The 25,080-nt window shown below is 43.6% G+C and overlaps 2 protein-coding genes across 5 annotated transcripts in view; both read right to left on the reverse strand.

Moving 5' to 3' along the window:
* LOC147614070 (FHA domain-containing protein DDL-like) overlaps positions 1 to 3,672 on the reverse strand; it is a 46,119-nt gene extending 42,447 nt beyond the window's left edge. The window contains exons 1-2 of one of the 3 annotated variants that reach the window (XM_086780609.1): positions 3,484 to 3,670; positions 2,666 to 3,320 (exon numbers count right to left, since the gene is read on the reverse strand). In XM_086780609.1, coding sequence (XP_086636735.1) covers positions 2,666 to 3,320; positions 3,484 to 3,632 — 804 coding nt within the window. In that variant the 5' untranslated portion in view covers positions 3,633 to 3,670. Of the gene's footprint in view, positions 1 to 2,665; positions 3,321 to 3,483 lie in introns of all 3 variants that reach the window. The other 2 variants (XM_086780608.1, XM_086780611.1) reach the window with 2 other exon arrangements.
* A 12,189-nt stretch (positions 3,673 to 15,861) lies between these two features.
* KU70 (ATP-dependent DNA helicase 2 subunit Ku70-like protein) overlaps positions 15,862 to 25,080 on the reverse strand; it is a 77,734-nt gene continuing 68,515 nt past the window's right edge. For both annotated transcript variants that reach the window (XM_086780614.1, XM_086780613.1), the window contains exons 17-19: positions 16,529 to 16,637; positions 16,252 to 16,444; positions 15,862 to 16,112 (exon numbers count right to left, since the gene is read on the reverse strand). In XM_086780614.1, coding sequence (XP_086636740.1) covers positions 15,999 to 16,112; positions 16,252 to 16,444; positions 16,529 to 16,637 — 416 coding nt within the window. In that variant the 3' untranslated portion in view covers positions 15,862 to 15,998. The remainder of the gene's footprint in view (positions 16,113 to 16,251; positions 16,445 to 16,528; positions 16,638 to 25,080) is intronic.

Here is a 25,080-nt window from a genome sequence, read left to right on the forward strand (position 1 = left end):
TATTCTTCCGCGTTTGTTCCTCCTGTAATAGCAAACCAACCAAGTCCTCAAACAATAGGAGTTGAGGGCTACCCCTCAATGACAAGGTGAGAGAAGTGTGGAAGTTGAGCTACGACTCTGGCAATGAATTCAATGTCCTGGGGATACAAGTTCTTTTTCCAATACGACTTCATCTATATTGAGCAATTGCTCTCTAAGATCATGGATCTTAGTTAGATAATCAGTCATACTGTGATGTTTTTTCATGTCCAAGTTTTCAAGCTCTTTCTTCAAAAAGGCAACTCTGTCCTCATTCTTGGCCTGATACATGGTAGACTTCCCATGCACGTTGTGACGTTTTACATGACCGAATGTGTGGGATAATTGATCTCTTCACTAATAAAAAGAGATCACTGCCATGGCCTGGGCATCACGTGCATCCCACCTTTTCTGCTCCGGAGCGGCACTGCTAAGCACCTCGCCCCGGAGTGCGGTGCAATGTCTGCGCAAGACAAGGTTCATCCCCGCTCACATAACTCCACAAACTTTTAGCCACAAGAAGATTTTTGACCATAAGGTCCAAAGCGAATAGTTGGTGCCATCCAACTTATCCTCTTGAGTGAGTACACCAAATACATCAATTGCATTCTGTGCCATAATGATTGTATGCACAAGCTGCAAGTAGACCAAAAACACATGTAGGCAAAAACCAAAAGCACTGATGTGCTATGCCAGGCAACCTAGACGTTCTTGTGCAAAGATTTACCCACAAAAATGCAAATAGAGGCTGTAACCTCCTTCCAATGTGCTCATTTTGTGCCCAAATGACACCAAGCTTACAATCCTGTATTAAATGCCTGCAATGGAGCACTAATGTGGCTCCCAAATAGAAAAGCTCACACACTCACACAGGAAGCAAAAATGAGCTGGAGAGAGTGGCAGAAGAGCTAGCACATCTGTTCACTCAATAATAAACAAATAGACAAATACAAGTGATAATATAGGTGTCTTGTCACACCAAATGTCCAAGGGGAAAAAACTCGTAGGATAAAAAGTGCCCCTAGTAAGTGCATGTTCACATGTAGCACTATACATATGCATAGAGTGCCTTCACCTCCACCACTTTTCAAAACGCTTGCTCTCTTCCTTTATTTGCCTCTTTCAAGTCTTTGCATTCATGTCTTTACGTCAAGCACACAATCGACACCAAAAAAGGAACCCAAAAAAAAAAAGTACATATTTTGCTAGCATAGGGGAAAAAAAAAGGAAGATAGCACCCTGAGCCATGTAGCTTCATTATTATGAATAGAAAGCATGGCTATAGTGCTACTCTATTCTTCCACCATAGCCATGTCTCTTTGACCCAATGCTTACACAGAGGTGCACAAGAAAGTGGATGCCAATGAGGCCTGCGGCGGCAAGCTAGAGAACAACCTAAAGCGAAGGATTTCTCCGAGGCCTTTGATGTCAAGGTCCCACCAAAGCCAGCACCATTACCTTTCAAAAGGTTTTTAGTTCTAGAAGGTCGACCAGTCCAGCTTTGTGCAAAAGAAGGTATGGCCATTACTTCTCTCTCAACCAGTAAAAGATATGGCCATTTGATCCTCTGTCAGCCATGTTGCCAGCTTGTTTTATTGAAGTCATGGCTCTCTATTTTTTCCCTTCACAAGTGAGGATTTTTCCATCTATCTGACACCATTCTTTCGTTAACATTCGATCAGAGTTTCCAATTCTTCAATTAATAGAAGATATTTATATGGCCATTTCATCTCCACTAGAGTTTGAGGTTTGAACATATGACCCTTACACCAAAAAGTCCTTACCAAATGTGCCCCTTTATGGTCTTGCGATCTCTATCTCCTACATATGAAGGTTTATGACATTCCTCCATCACCTTAGACTTGAGATGCATCACCACACATAGGTGATTTTGCATCACAAGATAACCTTCTTGTATTGTGTAGAACAAATCAGCCATCCCCACCTATACGGCTGATCGTTCAAGTGCAAACTCAGCATCCAAGTGATAGGAAATTTGAATATCCAAGAGACGAAGGGATATGCAAGTGAGACCGCGACAACTCAGAGTTTGTTGGGGCATGTACATAATACATATACAAAAAATTGCGCCCACCTCATGTGCTTTTTGGACAACTAAGTCTGAGTAAGAAGGTATATGAGGCTTAGGCAATCCATTTTAGCTGTAAATTCAGCTCCAAATAGATAATGCTTTCATATAATAAGGGCATGAATTACTCCAACTGTTCCTTTTCCCACAGAGCCCATGTAATCTCCACTACTTGGAGCCGTCTGCTTTCAAAAAGGAAGAGCATGTGCTTCTTGGTTCAAATTGCTCCACATGGCAACCTATCAAGCTTGCAAAATACAAGTTTGATAAACTAAGAGTCCAGGCTTCATGATGTTCCTACAGATAGGCATGCAAAGTCCACATTTATCTCCAATTGCAATCTTTATCTTAAGGCACTAAACAATGAGAAGTTGGTGCAGGTTTTATGTATAAAGACATGCCAGACACAACTTGAAGCACCTTTCACAGCACCCTCAAGCAAAAAAGGCACTCCCAGTTGAGCTCGAATTCAACACACAACCATTATGAACCATAATCAAGCAAACATACACATGCAGCAAAAGCCATAGATGAGAGGGAGTGGATTTCACCAGACACCTCGTCGCGAATCGCTACAGCAGCAGTCCTTGAGGCTCTATCAGGTGGTGAAGGAGATGAAGGGTGGCTCCGCTTGTGAGGCGAGCTTGTAGGAGCAGCAGAAGCAGACAACCTTGAAAAGCGAGTCCGGGTAGGTGACTGTTTCTCTTTTGCTCTCCCTTCATCAGGTGATCTCTCCCAGGTCTGTTCTTTGATTCTGCCTCTCTCTACATCTCTTAACCTCGCCCTGTCCCTCCCCTTCTCTCTTTCCCTGCTACGGTCAATGTCCCTGTCACTGTCTCTCTCTCTGTCTCTGTCTCTGTCTCTGTCTCTGTCTCTCTCTCTCTCTCTGCCTCTGCCTCTGCCTCTGTCTCTATCTCTATCTCTATCTCTATCTCGGTCTCTCTCTCTCTCTCTCTCCATATCTCTGTCTCTTCCTAGAGGTCTGTGTCTCCCATCAAGGTCTTCCTCCCCAACATGGTGTCTCGCATTGTTGTCCTTCTCCCGGAACCGATCTGAGTCCCTCTCTCTCCTGGAATGATTTTTATCTCTGCTTCTCTGCATGTCCTTCTCGTTTTCCAACCTCGAAATAGCCTCCTGGCCTTTGCGTACCCGCTTTGAAGGTGAGCGGGAAGAAGCCCGCACGGGCGATCTCGAAGGAGAGTAGGATGCAGACCTGGAGAGAAAAAAGAAGCCCACTTTACACTGCTGCTAGCCTAGAAATGAAACACGAACTGTTGCCCTTACAAAGGGCAAAGGCCGCGAATCAAAGTCGTGGCTGAGCAACTAAAATATAAAATCACATGTTGGAGAGATGGAGATGGCGGATAACAGCTTACCTGTCGGGAAGACGCTTTCTATGCGGAGGTGAGGAGTCTGAGTCGCAATTCCTGCGTCCTGCCATGCTCGCTGGTTCTCTCTCTCTCTCTCTCCCAGTGCCCGTAGCGATATGAGCACGAGTAGATATGCGTACATAACTGATACGCATAATTTTCTGTTTGAAAGGTTTTCTGTGTGCATTGAAAAATGAAAGATAATTTATTAGCAAAATAAGTCTAAGATTAAATGCACAGTATGTAACTCCAAGGCTGTAAATATACAAGTAAGAAACAAGATAAGTTGCAACATGTCACTAGCTTCCTAACAAACCAAAGATCACTCGATTTGGATGTCGTTGACTTAGTCAAAACGGTAATAGTTGACTGGTTAAAGAAGTTAAAATAGAGGATAGTTATTGGTCAAATTTGGTCAAAGAGTATGCATAGTGCTTGTCAACAGCATTCCATCAATCTATAGTTTATCAAATTTGGACTGATTGGTCAAGTTATGGCAATTTTGGTTGACTCTTCCAAAAAGTAAAAAACACAGGCATATAGACCATTAACTGAAACAAAAAGGCATACATAGTTGGAAAATAGGTACCAAGAGCTTTCAAATAAGCTTTACTTCACTTGAGTTTCATATTTCTATTATCTAGAGTACTATTTGGAAGTTATGGAAGAGAGGATTATACTTCTGATGTGAATAATTGCAATCTTGAAGACTCCACTTGCATAGAAGGTGACAATGAAGAGATGGATCATACTTATGATTTTCACTCGGGGGGTTCACCAAAAAATATGTAAGTATACCCCATAAGTTCAAATGAAGGGGTTTTTTAATTTAAAATTTTAAGGTAAATTTACAGAAACACATTTGCAAAAGGGGTTTTTTAATTGATTTCAAAAAAACCGATAATAAGTATATAAAGAAAAAGGGGTCAGTTTATTCGTGAAAAAATCACAGGTAAGGAGTTTTTTAAATACCCCTTGAATGAACGTTAGACAGGTTTTCAAAGTGGTGCACCCCCCTTGAATGCACGTTATACATAGGTTTTCCAAGGGTTGCACTTCCCCGAGGATTTTCAAGGGCATGCAAAAAGATGTCAATTTTGTGATGACTATGCTCATGATGAGTATTGTAGCTATGACTCTTCTTATTATGAGGTCACCTATGGCAATGAGGATTGGGTTAATGAAAGTGAAGATAAATCATGTAACTTGGTGTGTGTTGCACCCAATAATCAATGTTGACACATCCACAGATGCGTGAATTTAAGAAGTAGACATGGTCCAAAATTCATGCCTTGGATCATCTACTGTTATGTTTTACATTGGGAATAACCCCTTGGTATGTTATTCTTGCAAGTACCATGCACGAACAAGTACTTCTCGGATGGTGATGAATGGGGCACAATCACTGCCAAATAGGCTGGGACTCCCAGACTGCTACCTTGTAACTAATTATTAGATAGGTAACTATCCTTATGAGATGGATGAAGAGCCATGTTCTTACCAAACTCCACCACTAGCAAACCATTCTCCCATTACGATAGTGCCCGTACCCATCAAACATCCAAAGGTTCTCCATGTCTTGATCAAGCCACTTAAGAAGAGGCCTATCCTATCCTTGATCACCCCTGCAGTAGCAGGCATGAGTCACCAAGTCCCCATGAAAGCCTCGCTTATGCAATATCAACCTTCACCCTCCTGATGCAAGTGGCCTCTCCAAACACTAACCCAACTAACGTCTAAACTACTAACAAAAATAACCTTGAAGAATCTGGACCTTGAAGAATTTGGACTACCCACCATAAGTCCCCAACAACACTAATGTTTCCATGAGAAGGGCGACAAGTGGTGGGTACCAAAGGTATTGCTCCAAGTACAAGGTTATTATAAGGGCCAATGAAATATCTGGGCACCCAAGCAGAAGGTCTCGCCATACGCTAGTCCAAGCCACACCACTGGCTAAACCACGAACCAGAACACTGAACCTCACGACCAAACGACCATAATGGTTTGTTAAAAAGGAGTTGTTGAAAGCCCAAGGCTACTATGCTAGATAGAAACAACTCTGGCTCCCCAAAGCAATGCAAGCACCACAAAGCCCCATCAAGCAAAACGCCCTCCACAAAAATGCACTCCACAAAGTTGGTGGGTGTGCTTGACATGCTTCTAGTAGCCCAAGGGTATTATGAAGGTAACAATAGCATTTGGGTCCCTAAGGCCACACCATTAATTCCCCCAACGTCTTTATGTAGAACAAAAAGCACGGAGGAGTGATGGCAATGGCAACCCAAGGTTCTTAGCAACACGACAACCTTAGATGCCAACCTCACAAAGGGCAAGGAAAAACTTGATAAATATATGAAACCCCAGGACCCTCTCCAAACATACCTAAGCGTTGATATTCCTCGAACTCAGTTGACTATAATGCAGTCCTACACCGCCCACTTCCCTACCAACGCTAGCCTCCCTCTCGAGCCTTGCCAAGTGGGCTAAAATAGGTACCTCACTCGTGCCAAATAAAGAAGGTTATCCATAAGAAAACCTCATAAAAATGTTAAAGAAAGCAGAGAGAGTTGAGGAAAGTCGTTGTGTTGGTACAATAAAGCAAGCAAGTAGGGGATCTATGCAGGCAAGTCTGCAAAGCGAGCCCGCAAGGTTGCAACATGGTCCTCTAATAACTGATCATTTAGATACATCTCAGGATGGGGGGCCCCATGGCCCATCGACTTGATTACTAGTGATCAAAAATCCACCATCTCAGGCATCCCTTAAAAAAAACTGAGCAATTTGCGCACACACCCTCACATCTATGCATGTATGTTTACATATGTGCACACACGTTTTCATCTGTACATGCACGTTCACACTTCAACATGCACATACATCGTTCTATGTACGCATGTGCCCAAGAATGATGGCGTATAAATATACGTATCCATTACGTACGTACGTTCCCAAGTAAATACTATAAAAGCAAAGGGCCCCCTCTCATTTCCTCTACACCTAGCCAAACTCTTGCAATATTTTTTCCTGCCTTCTAGTCCTCAGCATCTTTTGCTCTCACCATGGCAACAACTAAAATGTTGGGTTATCGAAGACTTCATGTGACATTGTCCTTCTTACTCCCAGCAGGCAGCAAGAAGAGGAAGGCCACAAAAGTCACCAAGCTCATGGAGTATCAGGTAGCTGCTTATCCCCACTTGGCATGGAGCTGCTATGAGAAGTATGTGGCCACATCATTTATAGCAGAATCCAGTCAGAATCGAAGGTCGAGCATAAGCTCACCTACCATGCCCAGGAATGCTACAGATCCTAAGGAGGTTATGGAGCACCTCACCCAGCTCGGACTTGGCGATCTTGCTACTGTTTCCACTTGGGGTCCCGACCTCACTACCTTCTTCACGTTCATTTCTTCTTATGATACGCATCTCAGTACTGGAACTACCCCGTCTCAGGGATGCCACAAGTGTTGGGCTCACACTTGCACCTCACCCGGCTCAGACTTGGTGATCTTGCTACTATTTCCACTTGGGGTCCCGACCTCACTACCTTCTTCACGTTCATTTCTTCTTATGATACGCATCTCAGTACTGGAACTGCCCCATCAGGGATGCCACAGGTGTTGGGCTCATAGTTGCCCTAAATATTGATGTGGTCCGTGAGACCTTGCACCTTCTCTAGGCCATCGAACCCCACCATAAGCTCAGCGGCATACACAGAGCATGGTCCGCGATATCATTAAGTTCCCCCCATCAACAAGGATGATGTCAAGTGGGATGATAAGACATCACCCACTAGGACATTTGCACCCTTGCCCGTGCCCTAACTATGCTCACCAACCTCTGTTGGATAGATAGGTATAACCGTTATAACCTTTCCTTTATTTCTTGCCTCAAGTTTGGTCAAGCCGTCAACTAGGTTGACCATTTTCATCACAAGCTCCATAGCACTTGTGCCAAACCCGTCGGAGTAACCATGATCCTCATCAAATTCCTCTACTATGCTGCTGGCTGCGAAGGAGCTCCCCGAACCCTATAGCTACCAAGGAGCCACCACCCCAAGCAAACCCCCTCCACACCCCATCCCAATGGCTCCATTCCCCATCGACTTGCCGACCCACAAGAAGCAAACGCTCAACTAGGAGGCAATGGTAAGTGAGACATTCGCCGACTTTATTGAGACAAATCTCATGGACACCCTCACCAGGTCGGCATTGCAAGTTCAATCTCCACTCTAGCACATGCTAACCCGTCCCATAGTGTCCACAAAGGCACCAAATGGGCAGTGAACTTTGATGATGATCAACCCTTCTTTACCACACCCATGAGGCATAGAATATCACATAAGCCCACTGCTAGATCTAGGAAGGTAGCCTCACCTCAACGGAAAACTTCTCTCGAGCACTCTTCCATCACAAGGCCACCCTATCAGATTTCCCTTGCTGCTTTCTCCTCCTTCCTCCAAAACTTGATAAACAACATGATCGCATATATGGCTAGGCAGAAGGAATAGTTAGGTGTAGTGCAACAAGACCTTCTCCTGGCACACACCAATATCACCCAACTACAGACCCAAAAGGCTGTCACCATTGTCCTTAATGACTAACTATAGGTACAAATCCTCAAGGCTCTCCAACATTGGCCACCTCCAACTGGAAATCCTTCCTTCAAATGTCGACGGTGGCTTGTGCAACAAGAGACAAATGCCTAGGAGGAGCTCACCCGTACCACTGTCACCCTCTGCAACACAACAGGCTAAAACCATGCATGTAATCGCCAATAACTCATGGGTGAAGTCCACAACCAAATGTGTGATGCTAAGGACACCACAATCGCTCAGCTACTACTAGAGCAACTCGTATCCAAGTTGAAGGCAAACCCCCAACCCAAAAATCACTATGGTCACTAAGAGGAAAGTGGACTATTTGATGGACGTGGGCCACCGACCTCCCAAACCTTGCCGTTCCTCCCCAACCCCCTTCAGCCTCCTCGAGCTTCAACATCGCACCCTACAACTCAACCTCCTCCAACTCAACATCTTCCTCCACGAGGAGATCACCACCACCACTTTCGCCACCATCGTCTCCAAAGACCCTTATAGCTCCCACACCACCCTCGTCATACTCTTCCTCTAAAACTCCCATCTCCCTCATTGAACCCCCCACCATCTTCTGCTTCTTCCCACACCATCTCCTTCACCTCAATTTTTAGTCCTGATTCCGTGTCCTCAACTGCTCCAATCTCTTGGACAAGGGGGATTTCATTGAGTTCTTTGTCCTTCTAGATCTATGCCCATACCCTTGCTCCACCAACATCATTAGTAGGGCACTCCACATTGGATGTACACCCATGCCTGGCATGTTGTCAACAATGCCTATCCTCGCCATCCCTCCATGTTGAGGCAAGCATTGTGTATACCCCCTTGGGCATCTTTGTTCTCTGTACCATCGGATATTGAAGCAACTACAATTGATGCAGACCACCAAACACCACTTGTTCGACACAGTCCATGTGGTGTACCTGTAGGACATTTCTGATGAAGAATCCAGAGAGGCCCTGGAATTTTATCAATCAATGAAACTCACATTGGAAATCAAAGATGAAGAGGTTGACACCACAAACACTCCCGGGACAACAACAGTGATGACACGTCCTTAACAGCAAAGACCTCTCTGAAGAAGGCACCCCAAAAAGTAAAATATATGGGCCTACCATGCCTCCCTAGGGTCGTCTCCATTAGGCAGCCACTCTCCATTAGGTAAAGAGAAGGTGCCTTTCCCTATCAACAACCAACCCTCTACCTCCGCCAAAGGTAAAGAAAAGGGTGGACAATCAATGAAACTCACATTAGAAATCAAAGATGAAGAGGAGGACACCACAGATACTGCCTAGGACAACGACAATGATGACACATTCTAGGCAACGAAGACCTCTCTAAAGAAGCCCCCCAAAAAGTGAAATCCATGGGCCTAGCATGCCTCCTTAGGGCCCTTCTCCATTAGGCAGCCACTCTTCATTTGCCTCGACTTCAGGCCCCTCCACCAAAGGTAAAGAGAAGGTGTCTTTCCCCATCGACCAACCCTCTACCTCTTCCAAAGGCAAAGAGAAGGTGCCTTTCCCCATCAACTAACCCTCCTCTATGACACCTCTCCTTACCTTCACTTTACCACCGACCACCCCTCCCTAGAGCTCCCCACCTGCCTCTCCAACTCCGTTATTACCCCCCTCATCTCCCCAGCTGCCCCATCACTAACCTCTCTCGGCGATTTTCTCAATGGATTCCCCAAGGCATCAACCTTGCAAGTCAACTACACTCTTCTTCTGTCTCTAGTCTTGGAAGAAGGTGAGCTCCCCCCCCCCCCCCCTCGGGCGGAGGTCAAAGAGTAGCAACAAATGCACTGACCATTCAATTGGTGCAATCCTCTCGATGGGATCAACATCGACTGTGCCCTTCGATAATTGGATCAATGGTAATGCCTAGACCCAATCCCCAACACTAACATGATCTTGATCGCCTGGACATTAACCCCATCAAGTCTATTTGGAGCAGAAGTTCTAGCAGTGGTCGAGATCTCATCAAGTTCTATCTCAACGGGATTGACATTAACCGTGCTCTCAGAATATTGGACCAATGGCAATGCCTAGATCCTACCCCTTCTAACATAACAAGATCACTGATCGCTTGGACATTAACCTCATCAAGTTCTATCGTGATGAGATTGACATCGATCGTGCCCTTCAATATTAGCCAACGACAATTCTGAAACCCTACCCCCGACCCCAAAACAGGATCATTGATCGCATGGACATTGACCTCATCAAGTTCTATGTGAAGTAGAAGTTCCCAGATCTCATCACAAGCGGGACAGGGGAGGATACAAGCGACCACGGAATATAAGCAACCAATAGGCTAGCATAGCCTTATTCACTCATGATCTTATGGGTGAACAACCTATGTGGTGACGTTTGTATCTTTTGCAGGCCAAATATTGAAAGGTGTACTGCTGCTATGCCCCACAATTCTTTCCAATCAAACACAGATGGGCATGGGACGTTTTTGAGCAATAATTAGAGAAGAATCCAAAACATATGGACATGCAACCGCCATAGGAGCATAGCCCACAACTCAGCATGATCTTATGGGCAAACAACCTGTGTGGCAACGTCTGTATCTTTTGCAGACATCCTACAAAGCCTTCCATCATGCCACCCAATAAACGAAGTCTTGCTTTGACTTCTACTGGAACTTCAACAGCTTCTACCACTAGCCTCCCATCATGGAGCTTCATTGCTGATTCTGAGGACGGAACCATGATTAGGAAGGGGGGTATGTTAACCACATTGGCTAACATTACTCCACGTGCGACTTCTTCAAGTCATATTCTTGTACCGCGGGCAATGTGCTTCATGTAAAAAAACGATTATGGAAAATCTCCGAGCTTACAGATTGTGTAATGCCGAAAGATAGTCAAACACTGAGCTTACGACGTGCAATGCCGATGATGTACATTTAGGCTAGGGAATTTGCCAAGACTAGTTTACTGGGCCCCCGAACATTGGGTGAACCCTCATTCATGCCCAGGTCAAACCCCTCCCTTAGAAATCACTTTTGAGCCACCTATCTGTCGACAGAATGTTATGTCATTTTCCAACTACCCAAAGTAGACCCTTACCTCAACAAGGTCGACCTCATCCCTTCTTATGGACTCAGATCTCCCTCTCACCCTGCACTTCATTGAGTCCCACCACAACACGAATAATTCAAGAGAGGTTGAGATGTTGGATGGGCCAAGTCACCAAATCTCTCTCAATTCGGGAACTTCTTGAATATGCGAAATTGCATTGTGTATACTTTGGCTTAAAGTACCATGCCCCAAGTTTTTAAATTATGTTAAAATTTTCGTGCATTGTGGCAATGGCAATAAAGAAGCTTTGTCAATGATGAGACATGTGGATGTCATCTAAGTAATGCCTCACATGGGTGCATCTCCCGAGGTTCTAACCTGCTCAGAAGGATGTAGGGTGAGCTCTTGTCACACACTTGGGAGAGGAGCGTCGAAAGCGACCTCTCAATGGATGGGTCTAGTGATGATCTAGCCATTTGATGTGGCTTAGAGGTGGAGAGACTCCCGTATAATCTTATCAACCTAAACACGGTTATGAGGGATATATTTTGATGAGATTCCTCGATGATCTACTTGTTTTTATAAATATAAAGTTGGACAAGGGAATCCTTTAAGAGACTTAAAAGTAACTGAAAAAATTTTGGAGCCTTAAGGAACTGCATATAAATATGATAATGATTTCAAGAATTATTTTTTTAAAAGAGGAGTTATGTGTACTTTGATTTAAGTGGCATGTAATTTTTGGGGCCTCAAGAAACTACATATAAATATGATAATGATTTTTTAAAAAAAGAGAGGAGTTGTGTGTACTCTGATTTAGGTGGCATATGTGACTAAAAGCTAAAGTGATGGGTTGGTGAGTATTGGAACACGCGATCTGTAGTTGAATGGCAAGGCAAAAAGGCTAAACCCATAGTGATTGGAGAGGGCTAGGCTCAAAGAATGGATTTGGGAATAATTGGGAAAGAAAAACACGGGTAACTCATTGAGTTAGAATTTATGGGTTCTTAGGAGAAATCACCTACATGTCTCAACGAGGGAAATTCCTTGGGGAGAATTTATGGGTTCTTAGGAGAATTTATTGAGTTAGAATTTATGGGTTCTTAGGAGAAATCACCTACATGTCTCAACGAGGGAAATTCCTTGGGGAGCCATTGTTGAGATAGCCAATCATTCAGATAATGTAGGGGAGGCCCCGAGAGTAAGTACACTTTACCCCAATAGAATAGACGATATTGATGAGGTAGGGGTCTAATACCACCCAAGCTCAAGTATGCTTCACCAACAATACATTCACCTTGAAGATCGACAACACATGGTGGTCCAATACTTGAATGACCTCTATGATGCTCAACACAAAAGACTACTAGCTTCCTCTTAGAAAGCTCCTCTACTTGAAGACATGCCCTCTCTATTAATAGACCTCTCTAATAATTCCATTGTTCCTTCAATTCTGACCTCATCACCAAAGAAAATGTTTCTATTCTCCCGCGCAATAACCTCCCAATGGTGGACAGCCATTCTTAAACACATTAAACCAATCATGTTGACACCAACATTTCTTTCTCTAGCAAGGGTAACCCTGCAAAACTCTCAACATCAATAGAGCCTCTGTCTAAGAGTATAGTCTCTCTAACATCTGCCATTTCTCTTATATCAAGAACTACCCTCTGTACCAAAAGTCTCCCATGACGAAGCCTCTACTCCGAGAACCCCTTTTCGACCAACCCCACCAAAGGTAATTGAGGTGCAGTATAGTACCACTGCAGGAAATACAACAGTTTGTACAAGTCAAACAAGAGTGCTGTTTTTGGTAAGTTTGTATTGGAAACAAGATGTTGAATGATGGAATAAACCAGATTGTTGCAGAGAAGCTTGACAAGAACAACTTCCATGCTCGGAGGTTTATATTGACAAATTTTCTGATGACAACCCCTCTTGTAAACATCCCTAAGACGTCGATGCCAATACCAAAGGTCATCACTACACCTAACAAAGGTAAATCCATTAAATGACCTCAATATCAACATCCGCTCTATTGCAGACCCCAACTTCATCATTAAACCTTCAGCTCCACCAAGAAAATCATTGTATAGATATCTATGAAGTATCAAAAGATGGGTGGAAATAACTTTTCTTGTAGCTCAAGGCTACTATGAGGGTGGCAATGAGGCCTGAAATTTGCAACCCTGCCCTAGACTTCAAAATTTTCAAAATTGAAGGCCTAGGTGCTATCTTGGCCTTTATTTGAAACTTGCTATTAAGAAAAAAATACTTTTATGGCCTTTATTTGTAAGCTTTTTTTTAATAGTGGCCTTCACCTAAAGGTTAAAATGGCTTTGATGTCCATTGCAGCCTTCAAGTTTCAGGCATGGTGGCAATCTAATTTGGCTACCTCATCAACCTAGGTTGTGCACTTAATGCAAATCTCAAAAGTCCACAAAGAAGGGTAGCAATTATCGCTTCTACGAAAAACCCACAAGAGCTTGCCCAAAGAACATAGCCTCAATTTTAACCTTAGTGACAACTGCACCAACATCTTACAAGAAGTGGAGACCAAAGTAGTAACAAGCACTTCAACAAGAACTCTCTTTTAAAAACGGAGAAACCACAAGAACCTACTTGCACTCAACTCAAAAGGCAACTAGAAAATAACCTTCCCTACTATCTCACCACTTGATGAGAGGCAACTTCAAGCTTCAACATCTTCATCTAACCCATCCATAATGAAGTTAACTGTGCACATAAAGCACATCAAACCACTTTTTGAACCAACTACAAAAGCTTAGCAACAAAAAAAACCCTCTCAAGAAGGGAAGGACGAAGGACGGAGAGAGATACGGGAGCACAACTCAAGTGTGAATATAATACCCTATAAATGTGTTCATGGTGTGATTTAATAAAAGGGATAGAAGAAAACTTTAAGGATACAAAAGCGAAATTAGAGAATCTACACCATCTTCTCTTCGATTCAAGAAGGACATTCAATCATCATTAGATATATTTATCAAAGGTAGACCCAACTGTTGAAAGGTCAACATTTTTAACATCATGATAATTTGGAGTTTTTCATGATGCGAAAAACTTTTGGTCTTTCACGCCCATGAAAAATTATCATAAAAAGGAAGATAAAGTTGAGACATTTACAAATCATACTTCTCCTAAGCCTCTTCATCAACTTAATTCCACCCGAAGTGAACATCATCGATTTTTCACATCTTTTCACCTGAAAAACTAAACTAATTTTTCGTGCCATCAAAGATGAGTGAAAAACAACAATTTATGTGCTAGAAAAATAATCACACATCTCAATTAACCATGTCTTCATGAATTTAGTACAATGAAAAACTCAATTGGTTTTTTACACCGTGAAAATCTACCCCGATTTTTCACATCAACATCAATCATGGAAGCAACACAAACGACCCTTATCTACCACTTCTATAGGACTTATTCAATGCCATGATCATTCAACTCAAAAGTGGAAGAAGTCCTAGCATTGTGAAAACTTCGGTTTTTCACACCATAAGAAATGTGCAAATATGGGTAACACACCAAGATAACTCCCCACTTATATCACTGCGACAATCTACCCTGGTTTTTCACAATGGAAGAAACACAAACGTCACTTTTATCTACCAGTTCTATACAACTTATATCATTCTTGAACATTCAAAAGTAAAAGAAGTCATAACACCATGAAAACTTTAGGTTTTCACACCATTGGGATTTCAAGCTCAATTAGTGCAAATATGAATCACACGGCAAGATGATAGCTCCCCACATATGACACTGGCATGGTTGGTGAGATAATGGGTGATACGTGACCACTGATTTACAAGCTGTGAGATGGCCACCTTAGTTCATTAGAGTTATGACATGTTATAGCGCTCTTATATAGTCAAGTTCACACTTTTAGTGGTAAAGTACTTTCCTTTATAGTATGCACTCCTATCTTATACTATGGTTGCAAAGAGGTAAAGAATATACAAAAAAATTCAACCATCCATCTCTCGTGTGCTTGTTTACTCATGTGTGCGTTTTTGCTCGCAAGGATCTCAACTCACCCTCTCCCCTGCTTTCTTCTCATAATATTCGAGCGCCGGTTCACAAAGAGAGCTCAAGAGGCAAGCAAAGGACGAGGTCACAAGAAAGAGCAACTCACCCTCTCCCTCACATTCTTCTCATAACATTCGAGCGCTGGTTCATGAAGAGAGCTCAAGAGGCAAGCACAGGACACGGTCACAAGTAAGGATAACTCCATCTCTTTCCCTTTAATCTTTCTTCATGCCCAAGCTCTTGGTTTCACATGTCTATGGGGGTGTGATGCCCCTCTAGTTCTCTAAAGCTAAGACTCCTTTCCAAATACATGCCAATTCAACTTTGTTCACATAGAGGAAAAATGCCCAATCTCTACAAGGATACACGGAAGATGTGACACTAAAGCTCATATGCCAAATACAAAAAGTATCTAGATGACTTTAGTCTTCACAATAAAATATTGAGTGTGGCTTGTGTTCCATGCAGCATTAACCACAAGCCTGTACAGCTTTCAAATGATGCCCATGAGAATTTATGAGTTCCACTTACTCCAATGTTCAAGCTACTGAGTTCGTTTGCAAGTAGTACAAAAAAGCAGCACTTGGAACCCCATTCAAAAGTAGATTCAATGATAGGAGCATACGTATTGGGTTCCCCCCATATTAATGATTCTAAAGCAATGAAGTGCACACTGCTCTCAAAAAAATACAACTATAAAGACCTGGCCTTAACTTCACAACGTTTTATCACATAAAATATACACCACGAATTTCCTTGCAACATTAAAAAATGAGACACTTGTCTATACATATATGGTAATGGAGTTCCTTATCCACAGTACATCTGAGTACACATCACATTATTTTCCCATATGGGTGAGAATTCGATTGATCATAACATCTTTTTTCCCAGTGACCTGTAGTTTATGCTTCACCAGATAGATTCTGAGTTCGCTTATAGTCAACTCCTTTAACTACAGCCATCAGTCAGGTGTATGTGAGCTTCTTATTACAAACAAAGAGGCAAAGAACTTTCTTTTCAGCAAAAAGGAAAAGGGAAGGGAAGGGAAGGGAAGAGGAAGCGGGTAGGGGGGGTGATATGCAGATGCTCACCTTTCCTGTGTCTGCAAGTTCATTCCACTCATATTTTTCATAATCTTTTGCTGCCACGTCCTCCGCAGCCTTGCGTTTTTGTGATGCAGCACTTCCTTTTGATTTCTGTGTTGCAGCTTCCTCTTCTTCAAGATCATGGTCTGGACCATATACAGAATCCTTGAATGCTCTCACAAGTTGAATTATTGCTGGTCTGAAAGAACAAGTGCCAAAGGTAAGCCCAGTGTGGCTAGGCAGCCACATATGGAAGCAAATGCACATAATATATTGAACATACTTTTGCATCTGTTCCTCCGGTGGCATAGTGTCATCCTTAGGATCTGAAAGCTCAAAATCATCCTCCCGAAGTGCAAATGCTTCAAGAATTGCATAATGTCTCTGCAGCGCTGATAAACCACGGAAAACATCAAAAGCAAGGCCTGTTAGGAGCTTTGAGCCTAATGAAAAACTTATATTACCACCTAATTGGCCAAAAATAAAATCTAACCAAACCCTTCAAAACAACGACCCCTTTCCACTCTACTCTTGCTCCTCTTAAACTAACTTTTTGGCAAGAGAAGGTTTATCTAATTGTATTGAAAATAGACCTGGAATTTTTTAATCGATTCCATCCTAACAGCTCTATATGTGGCTCTTAAAACCTCTTGCCTATCCTAAGCGTTCCTAACAGTATATAGAATATATACGTCCAAAGGGTGGTTGCCAACATCTGCCAAATGGAAGTCAATGGCAAGCACCGGAACAGCATATATTATGGAGGGGGCAGTTGCCATGTTAAGGCCAAGGAAACCATCCAAAGATGAGCCCTGTGCTCAAGACTAGCTGGGTAGCAAGTGGGAGTGGAGAGAAACCCTGGATTGGTACAGAGCCTCAGGTTGCAAGGCTGTTGGTGCTTCACCAGCGTCGAAAAGTTTAGGGAGACGTTAGCTAAACGGACAGAGGTAAAGGGGCATTTACACAGCCAGGTGAGTATAAGCAGCCCATTAAGGATGAGGATGACCCTATTCAACAACCAGTTTTCTTCTCTGATAGTTATGGCTGCAAACAGCAGACAGCAATTACCTTTACAAGGTTAACCCAAGACAATACAATGTTTATGCTGGCACCTATATGATGCACTACATCTTGCTGGTGCGTTTCTTGATCTTCTGTAGTCTCAGTGTGTTGCTTCAATCGTTAAAAATAAGGACTCATGCCAGGGTGAGAATGTTTCGCAGCACCATAAAAGCAGGTTCTTTTTGGCCAAGCTAGTAGTCTGTGCTTTAGCTCAAAGTTACCAGACCTCCTCCACTGTTGCAAGAGGGTTCCTTTTTTGCTGCCCTTCTGTGGAGTACGGGATTCACTGAGTCCTTCCATATTGTAGCTCTTGGCAGACAAAAAGACCACACACATTAAGCGGGCTCTCAGTAGACTGTTGGAAGCTACTGATGGGCTTGGCTTTTAAGATTGATAGCACTATGGAATCAGAGAAACTAATTGTAGACCATCCTCTTCACCACTCTTTCCACTTGAGGTGGCTCTGAGATGGAGCTCTGAGATGGCTGTGAACTTTCAGAGGTGCAATGCATCTGAAAGAGTGGCTCTAGACCAAGCAGAATTCCTCCGTCATCACATCACCTCGATTGAGAGATTGTTCAGTCATCAACCATAGTAATCAACCAATGCTCCTTCGCAATCACCACCTCAGCAAGATGAGCTCGCATGTACAGTAGCTTTTATAAGTTCGGAAAGCGACCTATGCCAATTGGTAGAGGTCATGGGCTGCAGGCAGATGTTTTTTAGCGACCTACGCCAACTAGGAGAGGTCTACTTATAGGTCATGGGCTGCAGGCAGATGAGAAAAAACATACTCTTCAGCGGTTCACACTTGTTTTTACGACTAAGTGCACGTGTTCTATACATACTGTCCTAATCAGAATATACACTACCACCACCATGATCTTCTTGCAATGTAAACTGCAAACTTTTCTCGAGTGATTGTTAGGCCTAGTTAAATCCTTATTAGCTGTCTGTCTTTGGAGGCCTTTCATGAGTTGATTCGATGGATCAAGGTTATGATGAACTCTAAACAATTTGAATTTTAATCAGGTTAATATTATAGCATTCCAACCTCAAGTGAATGGCTTGAGCCCGGTTGTCACATAAATGCCCTGAAGGATTCCCATCATTACAGCGTTGCAACAATAGAAGAGGCATGTCTTTTAGGAACCATGCTAGTTAAACAGATGAGCTGCCAGTCCACCATCAGCAAAATGCTCTGCCTGTCCAACATCTTCAGAGGTTGAGGCAGACATCTGAACTTCTGCTCTGCTTGGTCGTCCTAAAGACAAGCACCTGCTACACGGCTGCTTGATTGTGTCTGGACTTCGTCTGTACATGATAGCCTGACAGATGTGTTGTCCCATGTCCGAAAGCTGTACTTGAGACTTTTTCGTGCATAAACTCAGTAAACCATTTGCATACTTATTTTGGGATTGTAAGAACAGTAGGTTGTAGCGAAAGCCTCAAGCTCCCCCCCCGCTCTGCGTTTTGCTGCCCGACTATGCCTAGCACTCCTCCGCTGCCTTCTCCTAATCGATCCAACTCTCCCCCCTTGCCTCTCTGTCTCTCACGCTTCCGCCCCCCACTGCCCCTCGCCTTTTGCCCTGCCTGCGCCTGCGCCCCCTTGTTTCGCAAGTCCCCCCCTTTGAAACCGGCCTCTGGTAGAAACCAAAGTGCGGTAGACTTGCAGTCACCCTTCCACTTGTAGTCCAAATAAGAAACAAAATTAACTAGAGCTAGAGTGCCCCAAAACTGAAATGAAATCGACACCTGTTGGCCCCAAAGCTTGGCGCCCCTTTCGGTATTTCTTTATTCAAATTCAAAGAGATGTAAAACTGAGTACAACAAAGCCAGCAAGGAGAATACACCTGTATGTCCAATCTGGCAGCCCACAAGACCTCATAGCACAGAGGATTCACACACAGATGTATGTCCCACAAAAGCAAAACTCTGTGCTTCCCTCTGATCAACCAAGACAATTCAGCACACATCTGGCATATCTCATGTACATGGTTCCACAACTCAGTTCACATATACATCCACTATCCAATCTCTGTTTCCACCCTTTCAATTTGCCATACCCCTCCTCTCACAAGGGGCCAGATAACAACTCTGCAGCAGACATAAGCCAATGGAAAGAAAGAAAGATGGACAAGTTCAGAGCTTACCAATTCAGTGCGTGGTTCTGCACCCGTGGGACTGATCGTACCAGTCTGCACTTGAGAAAGACTCTCTGTACTTTCCTCTCTGCAACCACCTGACTGATGCACCAAATATGCTCTGATAAAGCATTGCCTGCAGCTGGAGATTCAACGCTTGATAATGTTCAAGATTGAACAGTACTGTTTCTGCCTGTACCTGTCCGTACAGGTCAGCAGTACTTGACTGTACCTGTCCGTAAAGGACTGTACGGACTGTTCCTACAATCACCTGAATCCGTCCGCCTGCTGACTGGACTCTGGTCGCCTGCGCCGCCTGAACCAGAAGATGCCCAGCTGTCTGCACCACTTGCTGTCGTACAGCAGCGCCTGCAACTTGTTATGTACAGCCACCAACAGTACGACTGTACTAGCTGTCAGTACCTGCCTGTGCTGCCTGAACCAGCAGCAGCCGATTGTACTTGCAGCAGCCGACTATACCTGCTGCAGTCGTCTGTACGGGTAGCCTCCACGTGGACTGTACGGCCTGTATTCAGTACAGCCTGCACTCTTCATAGCAAGACCAGTAGCCCGCACTCCTCAACGCAGCTAGTCGACCAGGCCCTCTTCTGGAGTTGCCCCTCTCTCTAAAAATATCCTAGGCCCCTTACTTTAAAATTCATTAAAGTTCCTAGGGGCCACCCATGGTTAGAACATTAAAAATATTAATGTTCTTGGTCCCTCTTCACACCTGACAATGTCCACACATCATTCCCTTCGTCCGGGCACCTCAAATATGAATCATTTAATATTTATTTTACTCAGCAACCACCATGCCCACACTTGTGTTGTTCCATTTTCACAAGGTCATGACATACCCCTCTCTTGAAAAATGGCAAGCGTCCTCGATTGCATTCTGGTGATACAGCAAAATATTCAAAGTGAAATATACAATATGGCAAGATCAGCGTCCCAATCTCTCTAAGCCATGCACATGTAACAACATTCACTGCAAACCAATGGCGTAGTAGTAGTCCAAGTTGTATACCACTGTGAACCATACACAACCACAACATCCAATGTGACTCGTACACATATATTATAGAAGTCCCATAAACAGATGTACTGTCAGCCATCAGTACCTTCGGGTGAGACAAAAACTGCACCAAGCGACCTCTAGATGTCATCTGAGCATGTCTGTATCAAGGGAGTGGAGGTGCTACCCCCCTCTTGAGCATCAGGCAATGCTCCAGACCCATGCTCTGCTGAACCTGAATGAGCCATAACAAGAGTCGGCTCCAACTCAAAGGCATCGAGATAAAGCTGCAAAACCTGAGGTGAATTTGTTAAGTCACCTTTCTCCATCCACTTCGCATCCATCGGTGAATAGTTCTTGAACTTCACAAGATAGCGATGGGAAACTTTACCTCGTACCTTTCTTTCCTTATGTGCCAGTATCTGCTCTGGAATAAGAACTTCATCAAGTTCCTCAACTTCCGGCTGAGCCTCATCTGATACATCTCGGGCACATCCCCACGAAAAGGTCTAAGGAGACTCACGTGAAATGCATTGTGAATCCTCCAGTGATCTGGTAGCTTCAAGCGATAGGCCACCGCACCAATCTTTTCCAATACCTGAAAAGGCCCATAATAGCGCATGCTCAACTTAGGGAATAAGCGCTCTTTACCCTTCATCTTCTTGAGCCTAGCCTTTTCACATCGCAAAAGAACCCAATCACCCAATGCAAACTCTAAAGCATGTTTGTGACGGTCTGCTGCTTTCTTTTGCTTTGGCTGAGTTTTCTGGAGTGCCAACTTAACTCTCCGTTAAGCTTCATCCATATTCTCCACATACTGATCAGCCTCAAAGATCTTATCCTTTGTGTGCAAAATGGGTGGTACCTTCTTCCCCAATTCCACAATCTCAAAAGGCGCCTTGCCCGTCGAGGTATGGACAGTGTTGTTATATGCAAACTCCATCAAAGGAAGATACTTTTCCCATTGCTGCTTGTGCTCTGACACACAACACTTAAGAAGATCTAACACTGTAGACTTAGCCTCTTCATCATCCGTGGATCACGGTCACTAATGATAGACGTAGGCAAGCCATGATACTTGAAGATGTTCGCCATGAACAACTTCACCATATGATCAACTTTGATCGTCTTACGCACGGGAATAAAATGAGCCTGCTTACTGAACCTGCATATGATAGTCCAAATGCCATCATTCCCCGTTTGTGTACATGGAAGATCAAATATAAAATCCATGGCAATGCTCTCCCATGGTCTATCTGGAATAGGTAAAGGTTGTAATAACCCTGGTGTCTTTTGACGGTCAAACTTTACCTTCTGACATACGATGCATTGCCTAAAAAAAGCATCAAGGTTGGCCAATAAAAGAAAGTCTCCACTGCTTTTACCGTGGCATCAATACCTCTATGACCTGCATATGGTGGAGCATGACTTTCAATCATTACCTTGAGTCGCAATTTCCTGGTAACACACAGTCTACCATGCATCAACAAAAACCTATCTCTGAGAGTATAGTGCTCATGCCGCTGACCCTCAGACATCTGATCATACAATCTTTCAAAGTCCTCATCATGGGCATACTGCTCTTTCATTTCATCAAGCTCATGATGATAAGCAAGTGAAACTGCTGAGACCTGTGGCTTGCGTGACAAAGCATCGGCCACAATACTCTTTTTGCCTTCCACGTGCACAATCTAGAAGTGGAACATAGACAAAAAGTAAGCCCATCGCATATGCTTCTCTGAAAGCTTAGTTTACGTGAGGAAATAACGCAAGGTTTGATGATCTGTCTGCACAGTGAAATCAGCCCCAAGCAAATAATGTTTCCATGTAGAAAGAGCATGAATTACACCCAACATCTCTTTCTCATAAACCTGTAAATGCTTCTCGGCATCTTGCAATATTCGACTCTCATAGGCTATCACATGTCCTTCCTGCATGAGAACTCCCCCAATGCTGTTTCCACATGCATCACATTGGACAACAAAAGCCTTTCGGAGGTCCGGTAATACCAACACTAGATCCGAAGTAAGCTTTTCTTTAAGCTTTTTAAAGGCTGTAATTTCCTCATCAGCCCATCTAAACGGAGTTGCCTTCTTTGTTAAGGCATGAAGGGGCGAAGCAATTTCAGCAAAATACCGTATGTACCGCCTGTAATAGGAACACAATCCCAAAAAGCTGCGTACATCATGCACGGTCCTCAAATCTGGCCAATTAAGAATTGCTTCCACCTTCGATGGATCCATACGGACTCCATGCTTAGACACAATATGTCCCAAGAAGTGTATCTCTTGCAAGAAAAATTCACTCTTCTTGCCATTAATAACCAGCCTATAGTTCCGGAGTTCTACAAACACAATGGCCAAATGCCTTCTATGCTCCTCCTCAGTTTGTGAATGCACAATCATATCATCAAAGAATGTGCCCACAAACGCTCTATGAGGCCGGAAAATCCTGTCCATCATTCTGTTAAATGTGGCAGGTGCATTTGTCAAACCAAAGGGCATAACCAAGAACTCATACAACCCAAAAGTGGTTCGAAATGCTGTCTTATGCACATCCTCGGGTCTAATACGTATCTGATGATACCCGCTTTTCAAGTCAATCCGACTAAAGACTGTGGAACCCTGTAAGCAGTCCAAAATGTCATCGATCCTCGGAATGAGGAATCGATTCTTGATGGTATTCTTGTTCAGCGCCCTGTAATCAATACACATGCGCTAAGAACCATCCTTCTTTTGCACTAAGAGTACAGGTGAGCAAAAGGGTGATGAGCTAGGCTATATCAACCCTTTATTCAACAGCTCCTGTACCTGACTCATAATTTCTTCTTGTTGGGCTGCACTAACACGATAAGGCGGTCTATTTGGTGGAGTGCTACCCGGAATTAGATCAATGGCATGATCTTCTAGCCTTTCCGGAGGAAGTTCTCCTGGCAATGACTCGGAAAAACAATCTTGGAACCCACATAAGAAATCAGTCCTGTCCTTATCTAACATAGACAAATTAGACTTAGACTCATCATCTTTTGCATCCTTTACATAAATCAAGTACGCGGAAAGATGCTTTTTCATTACTGATGAAATTGCCGAAGCTGATACAATAGGAACAGATTCCCCTTTAAGTTTTACATCCAAAACATGTTCTTTTCCTCTATGAGTCAAAGTGATCTTCCTATTGTATGTATCCACCATTGCATGTACTCTGTGGCACCATGGCATACCCAACAAAACTTCACATCCATCAAGTGGCATGATGAAAAACTCTTCGCTGTCCACATAACCCTGCAAATGAAGCCTGAGCTTCCCAATAATAGGAGTGACGGGTTCTGCATACCTAGGGCAAGCCATGTTAGCCTCATATAAAGGCCCCATCTCCTCTACACGAATCCCCAATCGGCCAGCCAAATCCGGTGAAATAAAGTTGGCTCTAGCACCTGTGTCAAAGAATATCAAGGCATTTTGATCTCTCACTTTGCCCCATGCCCTGCACAACTCAGTCTCTTCACCACCTGGCTGTTCCCCAACAAGATCAGGAACTAACCCTGCAGAAGGTTTTGGTTTCTTTGACTTGGGCTCTACTTTATTGTCAGAGTCCTTTTGAGACTTTCTCTTGGGACAATTAAAAGACATATGTCCCTCCTCTGTACAGTAAAAACATTTCCCAGCATCCATCAAAGCCTGTCTCTCCTCAGGAGTTCTCTTGGGCATTGGCAACTTCTTATACCGCTTCTCTGTAGACCCTTTTGCATCACGCGAAGCATGCCCTGGCTTTTCAGATTTCTTGCTTGAATTCTTACTACCTTTAAATCCAGATGAGACTCCAGTGAGTAGCGCATTTGCTGTCATAGCATTCTCTATCATCTGTGACATATTTGTTACTCGAGTCTTTATGCAATAATCACGCACTTCCTTGGGCAGCCCACAACAATACTTCTCCACCTGCTCAGACAAAGGCACTGCACGATAAGAAGTAACTGGGAGTAAAGCTTCCCAAAACTTCTTGTTATAATCTTCAAGATTTTCACACTTTGATGCATCCAACTTGTGCCATGCTGTCATTACATCCACCTCAAAAGTAGATGTGAGCCATACGGAAGAGAACACCTGTTTAAACTGTACCCAAGTAGATGCCTCCCTGAGGATAACCCCCAGTCATGGATTGGAACACAGAGCCACCACCAAAATAACCTGGATGCATAGACTGCTGAGGAATAGATGGCTGTCCGAAAAAGGAACTCTGTGAGTTAGCACCAAAAGCATGTTGCATGTTCTGAAACTGTCCAAAAGATGGATCCTGTGCGAAGGCACCACTATGACCCTGAGGAAGGTTCTTAGAACGCACCTTCTTCTTCTTCTTTTCAGGCTCAGAACGGGATCTCATAAATTCAGCAAACTTCTCACTTTGTGTGAGCTGCATAAACACATCCATTACACCGGCCAAACGATTTTTAAACTGAGCATCATCTTTCTCTTGAGTCTTTATTAGGCATATCTTCTGGCTGTGTTACATCCTCATATTGCTCATCATCGGCAGCCTGTTCTCCTGCAAGAATATCCTCAGATTCATTTCTCTCAGGAGAGGTCTCTTGCTCTTCCTCTTTATTATAAAAATATT

Source organism: Cibotium barometz, chromosome 42 (assembly GCF_041138505.1).
Source record: "Cibotium barometz isolate CiBa-2024 chromosome 42, ASM4113850v1, whole genome shotgun sequence".
In the NCBI taxonomy this organism is placed as follows: Eukaryota; Viridiplantae; Streptophyta; class Polypodiopsida; order Cyatheales; family Cibotiaceae; genus Cibotium; species Cibotium barometz.